Raw genomic sequence first — 18,977 nt, 5'->3', positions numbered from 1 at the left:
GGCGGCTGCGACTCCTGCCAAAGCTTTTTCCCGTCGTCCAACGTGTCCGACAGCAGGCACCCAGCCCAGCCAGACATGGACTCTCAGGATTGCCCTTGTGCCACAGGTAAGGCAGCGTTTCCTTCCATCCCGGGGGCAGCGGGAGCTCCAGCATCCCAGCGGGAACACCGGCACTGCTGCCCGCCGGCCTCCTCCGCCATTCCCGATGTTCTCTCTCGTACGGGCTGGGCCAACAGCTGAACTCCTCTCCCAGCACTGCGGTGTCACCTGGGAGCACCTCACTGGAAAGCGGCTGGGAATGCCGTGATCTCCCCTCTGAGCGAGGCTGAAGCATCAGTAGATGCTCGGAAGGGAGGCAGTGCTGCTCCCCGCGGATGTCTGGGTTGTTGGTATCCCCTCCCACCACCTCTTCTCAACCTCTTTTTCTCCTTTTCTCCATGTTTTAGGTGGCACCTGCACCTGCGGGGACAACTGCAAATGCAAAAACTGCAAATGCACATCGTGCAAAAAAGGTAAGAGGGATCCGTGAGCCCCCCGAGAGGGAAGGCGGGAGCAGAAACATTCGGGGGGGTTTCACTACACGTCTGTGTATGCACTGAATCAAATCACTCTTAGCATTGCCAGTGGCGAGTTTCTTCTTCGCACATGGTTTTTTGCCCCTAAAGGAGCACAGTGTGAATCCCACCCCCTCTCCAGGCAATACAAGTAACTCAGTAGCACCTAAACCTGAGCATTCCCCTCAGTGGCCCCTCAGGCTCAGCACAAGTGGATGCTGGGGATGAAACCTGCACTGGGATTTCTTCTGGGTGTTCCTGATGCTGTCACCCACAGCAGAGCTGTGTGCCATGGGGGATTGCAAAGAGAGGGACTGAGGGAATCCTGGTGAACCCCTGGGAGTTCCAGACTCTCCCCCTTCCTCTCCAGTGCCAGCCATGGGTGCATTAACACCCTGGCAGACACTGCCAAGAATGGGGATGCTGCTAGAAGGGAATGACATGAGTACATGGGAGGTCTCCAGAACAGTGAGACCCCCCCTGCAAGCCCCAGCCTAAGACTTCCCAAGAATGTATAATTTTTATTTTTTTTTTTTTAATTTTTTTTTGTCTCTCCCACAGGCTGCTGCTCCTGCTGCCCAGCTGGATGTGCCAAGTGTGCACAGGGCTGTGTCTGCAAGGGGCCCCCATCTGCCAAGTGCAGCTGCTGCAAATAGGGGACCCCGGGCTGCACATCTGGGGGTGATGCACATCTGGGGGGCAAAGAAGAATAACCTTATTGTGTATGTTGGTTGTCTTTTTTATATATGTGTTCAGATTCCTTTAGTGTTTGTCATTTTGACATGTAATAAGCTACCTAAATAAAGTGATATGTATATAAAGGTCCACAAGGAACTTGGCATTTCTGTTGGGCGCAGCAGTTTCCCTGGGGAGCAGGAGGACAGTGGTTGTGGGAGGTCATGGCAAAGAGCCTGTGTCTTATTTTTGCTCCTGTCTTCTAATCTTGGCTCTGCTCTCCCTACCAGTAGCTCTGACTCTTGTTTTAACACTTTCCCAACACAATAAGGGATTTTTCCTCCCCCACCCTCTTGTTACCCAGGGGCAAATCCCATGCTGTCTCCTCCACCAGAGATCCTCAGGGCTAATGAGCAGCTTATTATTACAAGCTTTCACTGTAATAACCACCCCAGCCCTGCCCATTTCCAGGGGGAATATTTCCAGGCAGGTGGGGTGGCAGAGAAACAGGTTTAGCTTTCCTCCTGGCAGTTTAGTTGAACTGGCTGGAAGAACCACATTGCTTATCCCCCTGCCACCTCTGCCAGCCTGGCAGAGTGCTCTGGGGGAGCCTCAGGTGAGCTGTTTCCCCACCATGGGGTGCAGTGCACATGATGGGGTGTGATCCTCATAACAGGGTGCACTGCCTGCAATAGGGTTCAGTGCCTGTGATGGGACATGATGCCCAAACCAGTGTGATGCCCACTGTGGTTTGCAATGCCCATACCAGGATCCCAATGACGGGATGTGATGGGGTGCAATGCCTGTGATGGGGTGGAATGCCCACGATGGGACAGGATGCCTATGCCAGGCTGCAAAGCCCACAATGGGATGTGATGTCCGCAATGCCCATGTCAGGGTGTGATGCTCACTCTGCCCAAGCACAGCCATGCTGTCTCCAAAACGCTGCACCCCAGGTGCCACGTGCCACCCTGCTGCTTCCCAGGAACATGACAGGTTCTACCTGTCCCCGCACTCCTCAAATGCAGAAGTTCATGGCCACTTTTTAGGTTAAAAACCTTTCCTGACCTACCAGTCACCATCGCCAGGACTCAGCCAGGGATTTGGCATAGCCTATGGCACAACACCCTCGCCCACAGGCTGCTCATGATGCCAATCCCTAGAGGATACCCCTTGCTACAGGAGAGCTCCTCCCTCAGAGTATCCCCTGAGATGTCACCATCACCCCACACTTCTGATGGGTGCAAAGGCCACCCCTGTGACAGCTGAATTTAGACAGGGCAGGCACATGTCAGGCACGGAGCAACAACACTGAACTCCATTCTGCAAAGAGCAAAGTTATTTTTATTCCTTCCAACCCAGAGAGATGTAAGTGCCAACCACACAAAAACATCAGTGGTGAGCTCACAACAAGAGTGAAGGAGAGGTTGCTAATGGGATTTATCACCAAACATCTTGTTTAACCAGCAAAGCTCACAGAATTGGTCTGGCTTTGCTGACCCCTGTGGCTTTGCACTGGTCCTGCCCCATGGCTCTGTGCTGTGCCCATACCCATGCCCTATGGCAGTATCACGGAGAGCAGCTGTCAGGTGCTGTCCCCTGTCTTCAGGGGATTTTGGGGCGGGGGGGAGGGTGTTAGTGTGGGAAGAGAGAGGTTCCAGCATCCCAATTCTGACTCCTGAGACCTGTGCTGGGCAGCTGCAGCTCTGCCGCTCACTTTATGACTGTTATAAAATCAGAGTTGCACCTGGCACTCCTCTTACATGGGAACACACTTGAGTTTAACTACTCCATGCCCCGGGAAATTGGAATACTCGCAGTTATAAAGGAGACCTCTCCAAGCTCTCATCTCCCCACTGATGTCTGGCACAGCCTTTCAGCAAGCCCGCAGCTCAGGGGATATTCATTCCTCCCTCCCTCTTCTGCTTGCGGGATGAGCTCACTATTTAGTGGAAATGCTCAGATTGGGAAATCAGGCATTTTCCAGGCTTTTTTCCCAACTCAGCTTCACATTCAGTTCTGCGGGAATGCTGTGCTGCCTTTTCCCGCTCACGGTGACACAGGCCCAGGACAATGTGTCCCAGGTTCAGCACAGCCCCTCCATGTACGATACACAGGATTCCTAGCAATCTGGGAATTCCCCTGCTTTCCCTGCACAGTCATCCCGGTTTTGGTATGGCCCCGTGCAGGGATGTACGATCCCATTGTGGGTGGTCGGGGCTCTCTTTTCCTCGACTACGGGTGCAGCAGAACCCGCCCCGCCGGAGGGGGGGCCCGCGGGCCCAGCACATTCCCGAAACACTGCGCTGGGGTTGTCCTGGAGGGAAGTTATTTCACAACCCGTGTTTATGTGCAGCGACACCACACGTGCTCGGCTATTCCACCTCTCCTCCTTCCCGCTCAGCCAGTGGCGTGTGCAATGCCTGCTGGCTTCGCCTCACTGCTGCTGGCAAACGCTGCCAGGAAAAAACAACTCTATGCTTCTGCAAATAAGCACGAGCCGTACCCTGGCACAACCACCCTGGGTCACTGAGCCTCTCCTGGTCCTGGAGCCCGCTGGACCAGGCTTCTGTCTACAGCACTGATTCTGAACTCAGGCTTGCCCCATCTGGGACACCACCAAGAGCAGGGGATGGAGGCACGGGGACAGCCTGGCCCTGGCCCAGCCAACTGTTTTCCATGTTGGATGTTGAACTGGCCAAGGGCACGTGCGTGGTTGTGGAAGCCAGTTGGTACAAAAACCCTGTGACAAGGTGGAAAACTCACAGGGATGAGAAAGTGATTCCCAGCAGCTCCCAGCTGGCAATACCAAGCTACCACACTGCATCCCCATGCTCACCCGAGGGAACTGCATGAAACTCTGTCAAGGGAGGTTTAGATTGGGTATTAGGAAAATGTTCTTTACCCAGAAGGTAGTCAGGCCTTGGAACAGACTCACCAGGGAAGTGGTCACTGCACCAAGCCTGACAGAGCTTAGGAAGTTTTTTGACAACACACGCAGGCATATGGTGTATTTTTTTGAGTTGTCCTGTACAGGTTCAGGAGTTGGATTTCATGATCCTTGTGGGTCCCTTCCAGCTCAGGGTGTTCTATGATCCACCCCTCCTGGGAGGCCATCTGAGCACTCCAGACCCATGGGGGCTGCCCAGGGCCATCCCACTCTCCTGTGGAGTGCTGAAACAGTCAGTCTCATCCTCATGGACAGCCCCGTGCACCCCACAGCCACCTTGAGGTGGTGGGCACCGCAGCGCTGGATACATGGGGCAGCATCCGGGGGCTGTCCCAGGTGTGCAGGACCTGGTGGCAGTGCCATGCCACTGCTGTTACCCCCACACCCCGTGCATTCCAGGGTCTCGGTTCCTTGCAGTGCAGCACCCTGCCGGGGAGGGAATACGGGTGGGACACCTCGGCCTCCGGGCAGCGGGAGCGGGGGGGAGCGGGCAGGTCCGTGACTCGGGTAAGCACGGCACGGCCCCGGGGGTGGGCACGGCCCGTGAGTGAGCACGGCACGGCACCGACCCCGGTGAGCACGGCCCCGGGGTAGGGCACGGCCCCCGGTGAGCAGAGCACGGCCCCGGGGTGAGCACGGCCCCCGGGTAGGGCACGGCCCCCGGTGAGCAGAGCACGGCCCCCGGGTAGGGCACGGCCCTGGGGTGAGCACGGTCCGAAAGCGAGCACCGCCCCCGGTGAGCACGGCCCGAGGGTGAGCACCGCCCCCGGTGAGCACGGCCCGAGGGTGAACACGGCCCCGGGGACAGCACCGCACGACACCGCCCCCAGTGAGCACGGCCCGAGGGTGAGCACGGCCCCGGTGCCCACGGCCCCGGGGTGAGCACGGCCCCGGGGTGAGCACGGCACGGCACCGCCCCCAGTGAGCACGGCCCCGGTGCCGACGGCCCCGCTGCACCGTGCGCAGCGCCAGCACCGCCCCGCGTCCTGCCCCATAAATACGGGGCGGCCGGACTCCGTCGGCACCGCTGCCAGCCCCGCCGGACCGAGCCGAGCCGAGCCGAGCCGAGTCAAGCTAGACTGAGCTAAGCCGAGCCAAGCCAAGCCATGGACCCCCAGGACTGCACGTGTGCCGCCGGTAAGTGCCCCGTCCTGTCCCGGCTGACTCCCGCCTAACTCCCGGCTGCCTGACTCCTGGCTGATCCCGCTCTCCTTCCCTCGCTCCCCAGGTGACTCCTGCTCCTGCGCCGGGTCCTGCAAGTGCAAGAACTGCCGCTGCCAGAGCTGCCGCAAGAGTGAGTGGGGGGCTCAGGGAGGGGGAATTCAGCCTTGTCTTTTGGAGGGAGCTGTCACTGCCCTGTGGGACATCCTTAGGCATCTCTCTGCTCCATTGGGAAACTTCTTGTACTGTGGGACTCTCTGAGCACCTCGCTGCTCCGTAATGGAACCCCTCCTTGCCCTGTGGGACTCCATGGACACCTTTCTATCCTACAAGGGAACTCTTTCTTGCTCTGTCGGACCCAATGGAGATCTCCCAGCTCTTGCCCTGTAGGCAGTCCCTCTTGCCACGTCAGACCCCGTATGGAGTCCCCAGCACTCTCTCTCTTGCCCTGTAGGACCCTCACGGGATCCTTCCCTCTTCCCCTGGCCCATTGAGATATACACGCACCCTCCCCTCCGGGGGGCTGCCCCAGTTCCTGCCCTGTAGGACCCTCATGGAAATCTCCCAGCCCATTGGGATCATCAGCTCTGCTCATGCAGAGGTGCTGTTTCCACGCTCCATCGGGTCCCTCTGCCTCATAGAACCCCAGTCCCCTCCGCCTACCTCCTAACTCTTGTGTCCCTCCCCAGGCTGCTGCTCCTGCTGCCCCGCGAGCTGCAGCAACTGCGCCAAGGGCTGCGTGTGCAAGGAGCCGACCAGCAACAAGTGCAGCTGCTGCCACTGAGCCGCTCGTCTCTGCCTGTAAATAGTCGGCATGCTTCGGGGGGTGGGGGGCACAGAAAAGCCTATTTTTTTGTTGTTTTCCATGTTTTGTATTTTCTGTACCAGTGGTGAAACTGGAGGGAAATAAAGGAGTTTGTCTGGAGGTACGAGTGCTGCTGTGGATCTGGAGGCTGAGCATTTTTGCCGCTTGGGACACCTGTGTGGGAATTGTCACTGTGGGGTGGGAGAGGGCTGCTCACAAACACTCCCCTATGTTCTTCCCTAAGTGGGCTCTGCACCTCCTTGAGGGGGAGAAAAAGAGCTTCACAGGGCACAGGATGAACCTCATCCTACATGTGGGGTTGCTCTGGGCATCTTGAAGGTGCTGGTCTCCCAGGGAGAGTGGGTGTGGGCAAGCAATGGAAGGAGGGGCTCTAGTCCTCTCCAGCCTTTCTTTGGCTTCATGGCAGGTGCCTCTGCACCACACTTGGAGCTTCCTTTGGGTGAAAGATCTTGTAGGAACAAGTGTCATAGGTGGGAGGCTGATGTGTGCTGGCAAGATACCCTGCCCTGAGCTGTTGCTGGAGAGCACTTGGATAAATTCTAGTAGGGACAAACCTCTCTTCCTCAAGCGCTCCTGCTTTGCAAACCAATCCGTTGCAGAGCAGATCAATCCCCAAAGGGACATTTCCCCTGCAGCCTCCCCATGCCAGATACCTGCAGCTAAATGCCTGGCTCCTGCTGTAAGCAAAACCCCTAAGCACTTTTTTCCAGCTCGTTTTTGGGAAGCACCTTGCTTAAAGCTGCAATGACCTCCAGATGCATGAGGGCAGGCAACCATAGCCATGAATGCAATGCTTGGCTGCCTAGATTTGGGGTGGCTGCTGTGATGGGAGAGGGAGGGCAGTGGGAAGATGCATGGGATGTGTTTTGCTTTCGAAAATCTCTGCCAAGTGAAAGAGTCACTTTTTAGGCACCTGCTTGCCCATGCACGTCTCCTGGGTGTGCCCCACCACAGATGTAAGGTCCCAGCTGTGCTGCTCTCAGCCGTTTTGTGCCTCTTTGGGCAATCAGACAGCTCTGCCTGGCAGGAAAATCTCCTGCAGCCCTTGATGACAAGGCACTAGCGACAAGGTAAATTTAAAACCCAGCAAAATTGGTCACTTGGGTATCCACGTAGCCCTTTCTGCTAGGCTGGGTGGCACAAGGTGGGGTGTTTGCACAGTGGGAGCATGGCAATACCAGTTCCTAGGGATGTTTCAGGCATCCAGGATGCTCTAGTCTCACCCCTTCCCCAAAGTCTGCCCAGCTTCAGCACATGGCTCTGCAAGGGGTGCCCAGCCTGCTCAGCACCCAGCTTTGCCAGTGAGAAAAGCAACACCTAGCTCAGCACCCATTTGCCTTTTAAATGTGTTGCCTTATTGCATCAGGCAATTTGTCTTTGCCTAAGCAGCCTCCCAGCACTGCTTGTTGCAACGGGCGTGTAGTGCTGGTAATGGGTTTTAAGGGTCTGCCCTGCCCTAAATGCATATAAAAAACAATCCCATGGGAAGACGCTCTGCTGGAAAAGAAGATTGGCATGGCTCTGCTGCTGGAGCCATATAAAACAGAGCTGCGACGCGGGCCACTGTGGCGGAGGGGCTGCAGCCTGAGCCCCCCGGGGCCAGGCGCCCGCATCCTGCACCAGAAACAAAGCGGATGGGGTTTCCCCTCACAGGAAGCGCCCCAGGCATCAGCCACTCCCCGTTCCCCGCGGCGTGCCAGGGCGGGACGTGGGCACACACTAATGCACCGTGCCGGTGCCAGCCTGCCGTGCCTGCTCCCCGTTCTGCTTGCACGCCCGTCTGGCAGAGACCTTCAGCTTTGGTGCCCTTTCCAGCCTCCTCAGGAGGGATTTGGGGCCAGAAAAGCCACAGGACCAGCGGAGTGGGTGCAGGCACCCGTGTGAGGAGCTGGTCAGGGACGTACCCCGTGCCCATCCTTGCCTGTAGTTGCTCTCAGTGAGGTGGGTGGGGGCTTTCTGGTCCCCTCAGGAGTATTTTCTATATTAAAAACAAAACAAAACAAAAACAAAAACAAAAACAAACAAACAAAAAAAAACCCACTACTTTTTGATGAAGAAAGGTGTGCTTCCTGTGGACAGCTCTGTATAGTGGTAGGAGGGAAGGAGGCAGGGGGTGAGGGGAGCCTTTGGTTGAGCCAAGAGGCTGATGTGCTTTATTCAGCCCCACGAAGAACAGCCCAGCTCAGTTTGCAAAAGTGGTCTTGAAGTGACCATGCATCCCCTCCGGACACCCAGGGAAGCCAGGCCCAGGGGGTCCTGGATACACTCCCAGACAAGCTGCCCATGAGGTTGCATCCAGTTCCGCTTTTTCTGGCTGTGTGTAAATCCCAGGGGGATGATGGATGTCCGTGACCCTGCGTTGTGCCTGCACATATCATGCTCAGGAGGGACAAGTGCCCTGTGCAGAATGGATGTGTGCTCTGTGCAGAGGAGTGATGCACTGTGTGCAGAGGAGACGAGCACCCTGAGCACATGTCACAGGAACCTGTGTGCTGAGGGGACATTGTCCTGTGCCGAGGGGACAAGCGCTGTGTGCAGAGGGGACATGCACCCAGCGCAGAGAGTAAACACACCTTGTGCAGAGGTGACAGGCACGTGTGCACAGCGGAAATAACACCCTGCCCTCAGGGGACGTGCGCTCGGGGCAGAGGGAACACGTACACAGTGCGGAGCGCAAATTACCCAGTGCGGAGTCACAGAATTATTGGAAAGGCTGGAAAATCCCTCTCAGGTCATCAAGTTCAGCTGCTACCCTAGCACTGCCAAGCCCGCCCCTAAACCAAGTGACACATCTGTGTGGTTTTTTAATCGTTCCAGGGGTTGTGATTCCACTACTTTCCTTGGCAGCCTGTTCCAGTGCTTGACAATACTTTCAGTGAAGTATTTCGATAAATATCCAGTCTAAAACCCCTGGCACAGAGATGAGAAGCACTCTATGCTCATGGGATGGCCTCCATCCCGTGTACGGAGGGTACAGGCGCCTGATGTAGAGGAGATAGCACCCTGCGCACGCTGGCCAAGGGAACACTGCGCGCCCTGCGCCGCCCTGCGCGCCCGGTGTAGAGGGACGGGCACCCACAGAGGGGACAGCACCCCTTGTCCCTGCGCAGAGGACACGGGTCTCCCGGGTTCAGGGACGGCTCTCCCGGGCGGCTCCGCTCCCGGTGCCGCCGAGCCCTTCCACAGGGATCTGCTGCCACCTGCCTGCCCACAGCACCGCCGCCCGCCCGGCCCGGCTCCGTGCTTGTCCCCGCTTCCCTCGGTCCCTGCATGTGCCTGCTCTTTCCCGATCCCGCCCCGGAGGGCACCAGCGCCGGTCTCCGGGCGGACCAGGACTCTCCTCGCTCTGGAAAGGTGCCCCGGGAGCCTGGAGGGGCTCAGGGAGAGCTGGCGTGGCACGGTCACCCTGCCAGGGCACCCATCTCATCAGGACACCCGTCACACCAGGACAACAGTCCCACCAGGGCATCCATTCCGCCAGGGCATCCTGCCGGAGACAGGTGCTCCACTCAAACCGAAGTGACGGGCAGGAATGTACCCTGATGCCCTGCATGCACTTGGCAATTAGGAGCGACTACAGCCGATGCCAGCGCCGCCTCTGGCCTGGGAACTGCTTCTTACACGGGAAAATGTGAAGTTAGAGATGTATTAATGGGGAAATCTGTTTAGCTTTGAAGGTTTGATGGATGATGTTTTGGAACAGTAGCAAGGCCCAGACATCACTTCTTACACAAGCCGGCCTTTCCCAGTTCCCAGATTTCCCCCAACAAATCCCGTGTCATTGGCAATATCTGTTTTAGGGCTGTTGTGTGTGTGCCCAAGAGGGGACCAAACAGCGGACCCCTATACACTCTCAGGACACCATGGTGCAGGTGATGGTGAGGGTACCTGTGGACTGGTACTTTTGCTGGTGTATTTGGCCATAGGTGGCAAAATCGGGATGAATACGGTGTCCTCATTTTACCTCCCAAGGAATCAGCTCACAGACGGGGTTTGCCAGCAAGAGTCAGCGCTGACTAAACAGAGAGAGGGGATAGAGAGAAACAACCCCATGAACGTTATTTCTGTCTGTATAGCTCTTACTGCGGTGATTCCGGCGCGGCGCGGGAAGGCGGGACTCAGCCTCGAACCCGCGGCCTCACAGGCAGCCGCCCCCTCACATTCGGTCCGCGCCCCCTGCGAGCGCCTCAGTAAAGTTGTTCTCGCGAGGGGGCGGGAACCGGCGCACGACGGAGAGCGGCGGCTGGGCCAATAGAAGCAAGCGGCGCCGGGATGCGCGGCGGCTCGGCCAATAGGAGGGCCGGGACGGGCAAGAGGGCAGCCAATGGGGGCGCGCGGCGCGGCCACGGCGGGTGCGGCGCGCGGCCCGGAACGCAGGTGAGGTGAAGGCGCCGCGCGGGCCGGCCGGGGCTCCGCGTCCCTCCGCCTCTTTCCCCCGCTTCTTCCCTGTCTCCGGTGCTCGCTGTCTGCTCCCCCCCGCGTCCGGAGCCCCCGGCAGCTCCTCCCCGCCCATGGCTCCCTCTCTGGGCCGTGCAGGCCGCTGCGGCGGGAGGCTGGCTCGGAGCGCTCCAGGCCTCCTCGTGGGCCCTCCTGGGGCTGCCCGGAAGCTGGTGCTGTCAATAACCCGCGCGAATGCAGCGGGGCCGGCTGTGGATGCCCGAGGAGGGGTCTGTGCTGGTCGGCAGTGCTAAGCCCGGCTGTGGAAGAGAAGTTTAGTGTTTAACCAAAGTGCGGTGTTGGTGCTTTAGGAAGCAGAAGTTGGTTGTCTGGGAAGGTTTCAGGAGAATGGGTTTGTGTATGCGTGTGGTTTGGTGTCTGTTTGGAGTTCTGTGCATGGGGGTTGTTATTCCCCACTGTGGATTTGCTGGTTGGTTCCTAGGAATTCATAGAATATTAAGGAGTTGGAAGGGGCTTCAAAGCTTGTCTAGTTCCACCCCCCTACCATGGGCAGGGGCACCTTCTGCTAGAGCAGGTTGCTCAAGGCATTGTCCAAGCTGCCCTTGAGCACTGGCAGGGATGGGTCAGTCACAACCTCCCAGGGCAACCTGTGCCAGTGCCTCACCACGTTCACAGTAAAGAATTTCTTCCTAAGTCTGAATGTCTCCTCTTTCAATGTTTATCTGTTATTCCTTGTCTTGTCACTAGAGTTCCTGACAAAGAGTCCCTCTCTGGCTTTGCTGTAGGACATGTTCAGATACTGGACAAATATATGAACAGTGAGTGGAAGGCTTGAAAAGTCCAGGTGCAAAGAAGGACTGCTTCTCTTCTACTGCAATTTGATTGTGTTGTTCTAGGGACAGTAGTTAAGGCACGGAGAGCTAAGGTGATAGTAAGAAAGGAACACCAGTTCCTGTGTGCTTTTGTGCTGTTATGCTGTGTTTTAAAAAGTTTTCTACTCCTTGGGAAAATTTACTGATAGAAAAAGCTTAAAATTGCTTGGAAGAATGTATGTGATTCTGTCATCTAAGTCTGTAAGGTTTCTATGGTGCAGCTATGACAGGAAATTCAGTGAGAGGGGAGGATATGGGTTTTCATGCAGGGAACTTAAAATACTGAACCAGATGCTCTGTCTAATGAGGGTCAGTTTGCCACTCTGTGCAAGTTATTGCCCTGCTGAGTTGGGTGCTTAAAATAAAGACTGTGTTTGGAAAACAGGAAAGAAAAGTGGTAAGATGGCAAAACTGAGTCAGTTATTCAGAACAACTGAGTCAGTTATTCAGAACAGTAGGGACTTGAGACCATTATGAGGAATTTATGGCAGATAAAAGGAAGTGTTGACAAATGTGTGATAGTGTGTTTTGGTAGAAATCACTTCAAATGCCTACTTTTCAGGTCCACTTTAAATAATGACCAGTGTAGTGAAGCACTGTGTGCCCTTTCTTGTCCTTTCTCACAGTGCATGTAACCCAAAGTTACTGCCTTTAAAATTGGAAAAAAACCCATTTTTGTTGAATGTGCTTACTGTAAGGGCTCTCTGGGGTCATAAGATTGGACTTTTGCATATCTACCTACAGATGAGATGAAGAAGAAAATATGCAGGACTCAAAGCTTTTTTTATAGGATTAATTACCACCATTAATTGATCGGTGGTAGAAGAAACAATAGGTTTTGACGGTTGTTATGGGATCTATTCAGGATTTTCCTTCATCTGCCTTTTGTTGCAGGGGGAACAGGCTGTTGTACCAGATGGGGTAGCAAACATAGCTTGAAGCTTTTCAGTATTTAAGGTGGCCTATTGTCATTTTATCTGGGTTTAGTGTAGTTAGGGTATGGAAGCTTTCTCTCTGTTAGGTTTGATGAACATTTTGGTGTTTTACCGACAAGAGGATAGTGTGCTGAAAATGTGCAGCAGGTATTTGTGTTGTACAATTGTCCATCTCTCTTTGATTATCATCGCTGTGTTTCTTAATCACTTCCTCTGTCTGTAACATGGGTATTACATTGCTGACGTCTTTGAAATGTCCATGTGTCTGCTCCTGCCATGTGGGAACTCAGTATTATTGCTGCTGCTCAGACAGAATTCCCCAGGCCTGCAAAATGGACCTTTTACTTATTCATGTTTAGCTTAGTAGACAGAAGCTGCTTCATTCTCTGTAGCAGCCCAGGCTTCGAGCCTGTCAAAAAAGCACTTTGATCTCAGATCTCAGCTGTAGGAAGTAGAGCATTGCTGGCTTGCTCTTACGACTTGTGCTTTTGTGTTTTCTTTCCACAAGAAGCTGATCCTGACTCATCAGACTGGGTCTCTTGAGCACTTTGGGGTGGGAGCCTCTTTGAGAAGCCAACAATGATTTCTTCCTTTTTATTTCACATTTTGAAGAATCTTTCTGCATCTTGTGGAACTCTTGGTTCATCAGCTACTCTGAATGTAGTGGGTGAGGCTTTTCTTCTCCCCTGTGACATCTTCATCCTTTCTTTTTCCCAGATCACTGGAAAAACCTAATTCTTTTACTGTTTCTCAAAGTTAGTTGGTTAGTTGACGCAAACCCTGTCAATGTTTGAAGTACAAGAGACACTTGCACATGCATTGGAGTACTTCAGCTTAGTATATTTCTGAATCTAGTGCATTAAAATGTTCATCGTGGCCATCCATGTTTGGAGTAGAATAGCTACAGTTTTCTTCCTGAGATAGCATTGTAGTGATCTTGAGGAGTTTTTAGTGTTTTTTAGGTAAGAATTCTTCAATTATAATCAGTCTGAATAGACTTAAGAAACCTGTCATCTTTTCTGTTTTCTTTGTGGCTTAAACTTAGTCAGCCTGTGCAGTATATAGTGCTTATGTGTGGTTTTAAATGTTGGGGAAATTAAACTGGGATTTAATGGAATTGTAGTCTAATGCAGCAGCTTCTATTGATAAGTCATCAAAGTTGTTTTACAGAAGAGCTTTTTCAGTCCTGGCTTTTAGCCCAAGGTCAATCTGGTTTCACTGAAGTTAATTTAATTTCTGAAGTATTTTCTTTCTCTTAGTGTTGGTTTTTGCTCCTTCTCCAGCCAGACATGAAAATCTGCCATTGCTATGCTCGTTACTGTGGAAGCAGTTTCCATCTTGCACAGCAGCAGGAAGAGTCAGACTGCAGTGTCATGAATGCAATAAATTCTCAGGGTGGAGACAAAGTTGTTTGTGCTGTTACGAATGTATGAATATTCAGTCTAAATGTTTGAATTCTGTCACTTAGAAAAAGCTGTTTAATGTTGGCTCTCTGAGTTTTGAGTTGCTTCCAGTGCTTGGTTAGAATCATAGGTACTTTAACTTGCTCTAAAATAACCAGTTTTTTCAGTATTTGCTGAAGTGGGCTCAGTCTCACAGAGTTGTGGCAGTTGTCCTACACTGGCAAACTTATGTAAGACAGCTCGTACATGGTATTAATGTGGTGTCTGCAGGTAACAAGAGCACATTTGGGAGCAGTTCTGTAGCACTCATTTTTCACGCTTTTGATTTTGGTAGTCTGAGAAGTTGATGCTTCTTGCACTCTGAGCTTTTTATCTTGGTAATGAAAGGAAGAGATGCACCAGATCAGATCAAATCAAGCTGATGTCTGTGTTGTTCTCACAGTCACTACTCCTGGAGGATGTGATCAGTCTTTGAATGTACAGGAGTGTGACTGTTCTGGTCAGTGTCTGCCAACAGAGGCTGTTCCTGGCAGGGCTGCATCTGAGTTATTGCAAGTAAACAGTGGGAAGAGGTTCTGTACTGCATTGCAGGGCATGAAACTGCTTATTTCCACCCTCCTCCTCCCTGTTCACTCGTCTCGGTAGCAGGATAATCTGTTCAAACAGATCAGGTCTCTGCTATCTCACCTGATTAACAAGTCATTGCAAATACAATCATTCCTCCCTCAGCTTTCCAGAAATGTGTGGGGAGTGCTTGTGAAATTCTCCATTTCTGGATGATGCTGTTAGGGTTTGTCCTGGCACCCAGGCAGGAGGGATCAGTTTCTCAAACTGCATATGTCTTAATGAATCATCATGCAGTGCTTTTAAATCATTTGTCCAGACAGAGGAAAGCACTGCTACTGCTGCTGGGTAGTTGTACTTGGGAATGGTGGTGAGACTGAGAACATGAGCAATGTTCAAGTTCTACTGTAAAATTGCTTTGGTTATCATTGAGGAGTAAAAAGAAATACTTGAATTGCAGGCTATTGTTGATTTCTAAAAATCCCTGTTTTCTTCTTAGGGGGCTTCCTTGAACCAGATAGTCTGCACTGATTTTACTTTTGAGTAAAAGTATAAACTTTAAACAGTTATAAACAGTTGGAGTTAATGCTTGAGATCTGTTTTTTGCTATTTCATCCCAGGCCCTGAGGGTTTGGGTGCAAAAGCTGTGAGAGAGGGACTGTGCTGAAGATTTCCATCTCTGTAACACCATTCAGCACCACAGCTTTCTTACAGGCCTTACAGAGGTGCCTGAGCCTTACTGCTTGTAGCTGGTTTAGCTGCAAACCATGATCTGGTGTGTGAAATCCAAGTTTTGGGTTTTGTATTTTGTTAACGTAGACACAGTTGCAGCTGCATGTCTTTTTCCATAGTGATCCCAAGCATGTATGCTTTTGTCCTTTCTGTAAAAATAGCAGGCTCCATTCTGAATTTAGAAGTGCATGATGCATTTAATGCCTTGTCTGTTCCAGCTGTTGCCTTGTGCTTTAACTTCTTTAATTATTCTGTCACTGGGTCAATGCAAGGAATTCTCACACTGGTAAAACTTTCTGCAGGCATTGAATTTAGACACAGGTCTTCTAAACTGGAAAAACACGCACTAATTTCTTTTGACTGGGGGTTAATCACATATGGAGCAACACATTCTAACAAATAGCTAGTTATGGCTGCTTGTGTGCATCTATAGCTCAGCTGTTTTGCTATTAATTTAACTTAATGTTTATGTGTGTTTTCAGCCCTCATATATTCCTATGCTTGCGCATGTATGCATCTTTCTTCATAATATATAAAAATATAGAATCATAGAATGGGAAGGGACCCATAAGGATCACGGAGTCCAGTGCTCCAAGTAATCTGTTTTTGTGTGTATGCAAGTAGTTTATAGCTAAATTAACACCAAATTCTTCTCAGGGACCTTCTTTGCTTTCACTGTATTTTGTTTTAAGGCAAAATATGAACTAAGATATGGTATCTGCATCCCACTTCTGGCAGGTCCATAGACTGTAGTCCTGCAAGAGAAAGCTCTCTGAGACCACTTGCAAGGATTTCCTTGATGTTTAATGCCTGGGGAGGATAGCCAGTGTATGCTGTTCTAGAAGATGTGCTCTTGCCGGTCTGTGACCCCACAAGCGTAGAAACTGTTTTTAGCTGAGCAAGAATTTTCCCTCTTTCCCTTAAGGTTTCAGCGTGTCTTGAGTGAAACCTGCAGCAGAGATGGACACGGAAGGCTTTGGAGAGCTGCTGCAGCAGGCAGAGCAGCTGGCAGCCGAGACAGAAGGGATCTCAGAGCTCCCACACGTGGAACGCAACCTGCAGGAGATCCAGCAGGCCGGGGAGCGGCTGCGCTCCCGCACCCTGACCCGCACCTCCCAGGAGACCGCCAACGTCAAGGCGTAAGTACGGAGCACTGCCCACGGCGTGGGACCTGTTCATGGGTTTGGCTTCCAGCCTGGGGGTGTCCTGCTGGCAGAAATACAGTGACTGCAGGGCTGTTTTTTAGAAGGACTGCAAAGCCTGTGATTCCTTTTATTTTTTCCCAACTTTTCTCCTACTTCCAAAAAGCAATAGGATAGTTGAAGGATTTATCTGAGGAGCTACTGTTCTTGGTTTTGGATGCTAAAACTGAAAGATGCAGTGCCTTGTTCTGGCTGCTGCTGAAGATGTTTACCAACATGGTGTACATTTTTTTTCTGTTTGGAAGGACTTGGCAGCTGTGCAGCACTGCAGTGGAACAGCAGAAGGAGTTCAGCAGGGCTGAGGTGTTTACGTAGACACAAAGAGCTGTTCAAAATTCAGTTCTGTGCAGTTTTTGTAACACGTTTGGGAGCACTGTCTGTACATGGCTAGCTGCTGACCTAAATATTGGCAGTGAGTCTGGGTTCAGAGTTCTTTCTGTTCAATACTAATTTCATACCTGTACAATTTCTTCCTTATAGATCGGTTCTTCTTGGGTCTAAAGGACTTGATATATCCCACATTTCTCAGAGACTTGAGAGTCTAAGTGCAGCCACTACATTTGAGCCTCTTGAACCAGTGAAGGACACTGACATCCAGGTAGGGACGTTTTTGAATTACACTTGCCTTGCCACTGCCGTTCCTGTGTTGTGGTTCAGAACTGTTCTAAGGCTTCTGTAGAGATTGTCTTGCTCTCTGTTTAATTCATTGGCTAGAGGAAGTGCAGAGGGGAGATGCTCCTTTCAGTGCTGAAAGATGTTTGAGTTAGCCATGAGAAGTAGCAATAAGTACCAAGATAACAGAAGTATTTTAAGTTCCATAATCTTGCTGAAGTCAAGAGGAACTAGGTGCATACTTACTCCCTTTGTGGACTTCTCTTTGTTGGCCTTGCAAGCCTAAATTACACAGGGATAGCTCTCTCATCTCATAGTTTTGAAACCCTTTTTATGTCTGGTTGGAAAAACACATGTGGGAACACTTTTGAGACAATTTTGAGGTGTTGGAATAGGGGACATTTAAGTCAACAATCAAAAGGGGTGAGTATAGCTTTTTTTCTTTCATTGTATCACAGATGTCATAACCTTGTCTTGGTGATAGACTGAATTTGCTGTGGTTCAAATGCTTTACCAGATGATTTTATCTTGTAAAGTTTCCTGTAAATTTTCCCTGTGTGTCTTAGAAATTATTGTGACCTGTCTTGTTTTGATTTCTGATCATTACCTGCTTTTGTAGAACATCTTCATGATGAAACTGGCAATATTCATTACTCAGTTAAGAGCTGGAAATGGAATTGATGTTGTGGGTTGCATTGAAGGTAACAGTCTGAATTACCGGTTAATCATTTTGATGCTCATCTTTTCTCTCCTTTCTGGCAGATGGCTCACTTAGGAGGGTCAGAAGAGTTGTAAGCTCTTCTTTGTTTTTTTGCAGAAGTAGTATGCTAAACTGCTTAACTTCAGGAGGGGAAGGGGAGGCATGTGAAATTACCCCATGTTTTATGCATTTGGTGCCATCCATTTTGGGTGCAGGGCCCTTAGTTGAATCTCATGCTAGTGCTAGGAGCCCTGTGGTCTCCTGTCTTCAGGCAGACTTATTTAACCCCAGTTTTCTAAGGCCTCTCACTAAAGATTAGTCCTCTCTGGAGACTTCATTTGTTGCCTGATCATAGAGTGAGAGCTCTAAACCACTGGCATTGTTCACTTTGTCTTTTCTCATTTTATCCCTTTGTCCCAATTTCTGATGTTGTTGTCTAATTGGTGATGTTAAACTCGGTACGCGTCTTTCTTGACCTCATTCTGTCTAGATTTTTTTCAACAACTCTTGCCTCTTTTTTCTTTTTCCTTTTTCTTTTATTGGTTTGGGGTTTTGTTGGTTTGTCTTTTTTTTTTAGGTTTACTACTGCTATTATTTATTTGATTTCTACTGTTTTCCCTTTCTGTTGTAAGAAGAATCTTAGTGTAGATTCTAAAGCCCAGAAGCAGTAGAGCGCTTGACTCTTTGGAGCTGTGATTTGTGGCACGTGAGAAAATGGATATGATTGCATAATAATCCTGTTTTATATTATTGCTGGTTACCTAACCAAAAAGTGAAGATTTTCTTATTTATTAATTATACTAGATCTCAAGGCCTTATTTGAAATGGTGATTCTGGGATACTCTGGTAGTGATCTTGGTGTTTTCTTATCTCCACTACCTTTTTTTAATCATTCTTGTCAATATTTGAATGTATCCTCCTGTTCAGGAAAAGCTCCAAATTTAACATAAAACCAATGGTCAATTGAAAATCAATGTGTTTAAATGGCCAAATCAGACAATGAGGTTCAGCCCTTTCTTCAGGAAAACAGCTAAAAAGTACAAATGAGAAACAGGATTAAAATCAATCATTTAAATCAAAGTACCCTGTTTACTGTGTTGAATCATGATTAACACTAGTGATTTAATCACTGATCACTTCAACAGCTCATCTCTGAGGCCTAATACTTGGGTGCTTTGAATCTTACATATTTTTGCAGGCCATGTGCAGAAAACATTCGTTGTCAATTACCTAAAAGTGATTTGCAAGGGGAGGCATGGCACGGGGCTCTACTTCAGACCATCTTGGAGGCACATGAGCCAGGTGTCAGTTTTAAATGTTTTGTCCCTGTTTGTTTTTGCAGTTAATGGGTGCAAGGATTTTATGTCTTGCAGAACATCATCCTCTGCTCTGA

At 50.9% G+C, this 18,977-nt stretch overlaps 3 protein-coding genes across 4 annotated transcripts in view; all 3 read left to right on the top strand.

Moving 5' to 3' along the window:
• On the top strand, positions 1 to 1,384 carry LOC136366318 (metallothionein-1). The gene is made up of 3 exons (XM_066327304.1): positions 1 to 106; positions 447 to 512; positions 1,116 to 1,384. The coding sequence occupies exons 1-3, from the start codon at positions 76 to 78 to the stop codon at positions 1,208 to 1,210; spliced, it is 192 nt and encodes a 63-aa protein (XP_066183401.1). The 5' UTR covers positions 1 to 75; the 3' UTR covers positions 1,211 to 1,384.
• A 3,800-nt stretch (positions 1,385 to 5,184) lies between these two features.
• LOC136366317 (metallothionein-2) lies at positions 5,185 to 6,265 on the top strand. The gene is made up of 3 exons (XM_066327303.1): positions 5,185 to 5,316; positions 5,408 to 5,473; positions 6,030 to 6,265. Exons 1-3 carry the CDS (start codon positions 5,286 to 5,288, stop codon positions 6,122 to 6,124), a joined length of 192 nt encoding a protein of 63 aa, XP_066183400.1. The 5' UTR covers positions 5,185 to 5,285; the 3' UTR covers positions 6,125 to 6,265.
• Positions 6,266 to 10,506: 4,241 nt separating this feature from the next.
• The window catches only part of NUP93 (nucleoporin 93), a 78,029-nt gene continuing 69,558 nt past the window's right edge, over positions 10,507 to 18,977 (top strand). Inside the window, exons 1-3 of one of the 2 annotated variants that reach the window (XM_066327790.1) lie at positions 10,507 to 10,543; positions 15,996 to 16,209; positions 16,753 to 16,870. In XM_066327790.1, coding sequence (XP_066183887.1) covers positions 16,031 to 16,209; positions 16,753 to 16,870 — 297 coding nt within the window. In that variant the 5' untranslated portion in view covers positions 10,507 to 10,543; positions 15,996 to 16,030. Of the gene's footprint in view, positions 10,544 to 15,068; positions 15,114 to 15,995; positions 16,210 to 16,752; positions 16,871 to 18,977 lie in introns of those variants that run through there. The other variant, XM_066327791.1, reaches the window with a different exon arrangement.

Source organism: Sylvia atricapilla, chromosome 12 (genome assembly GCF_009819655.1).
Source record: "Sylvia atricapilla isolate bSylAtr1 chromosome 12, bSylAtr1.pri, whole genome shotgun sequence".
Classification (NCBI taxonomy): Eukaryota; Metazoa; Chordata; class Aves; order Passeriformes; family Sylviidae; genus Sylvia; species Sylvia atricapilla.
Note: the sequence above shows the minus strand (reverse complement) of the source record. Positions and strands in the feature narration are given on the sequence as shown.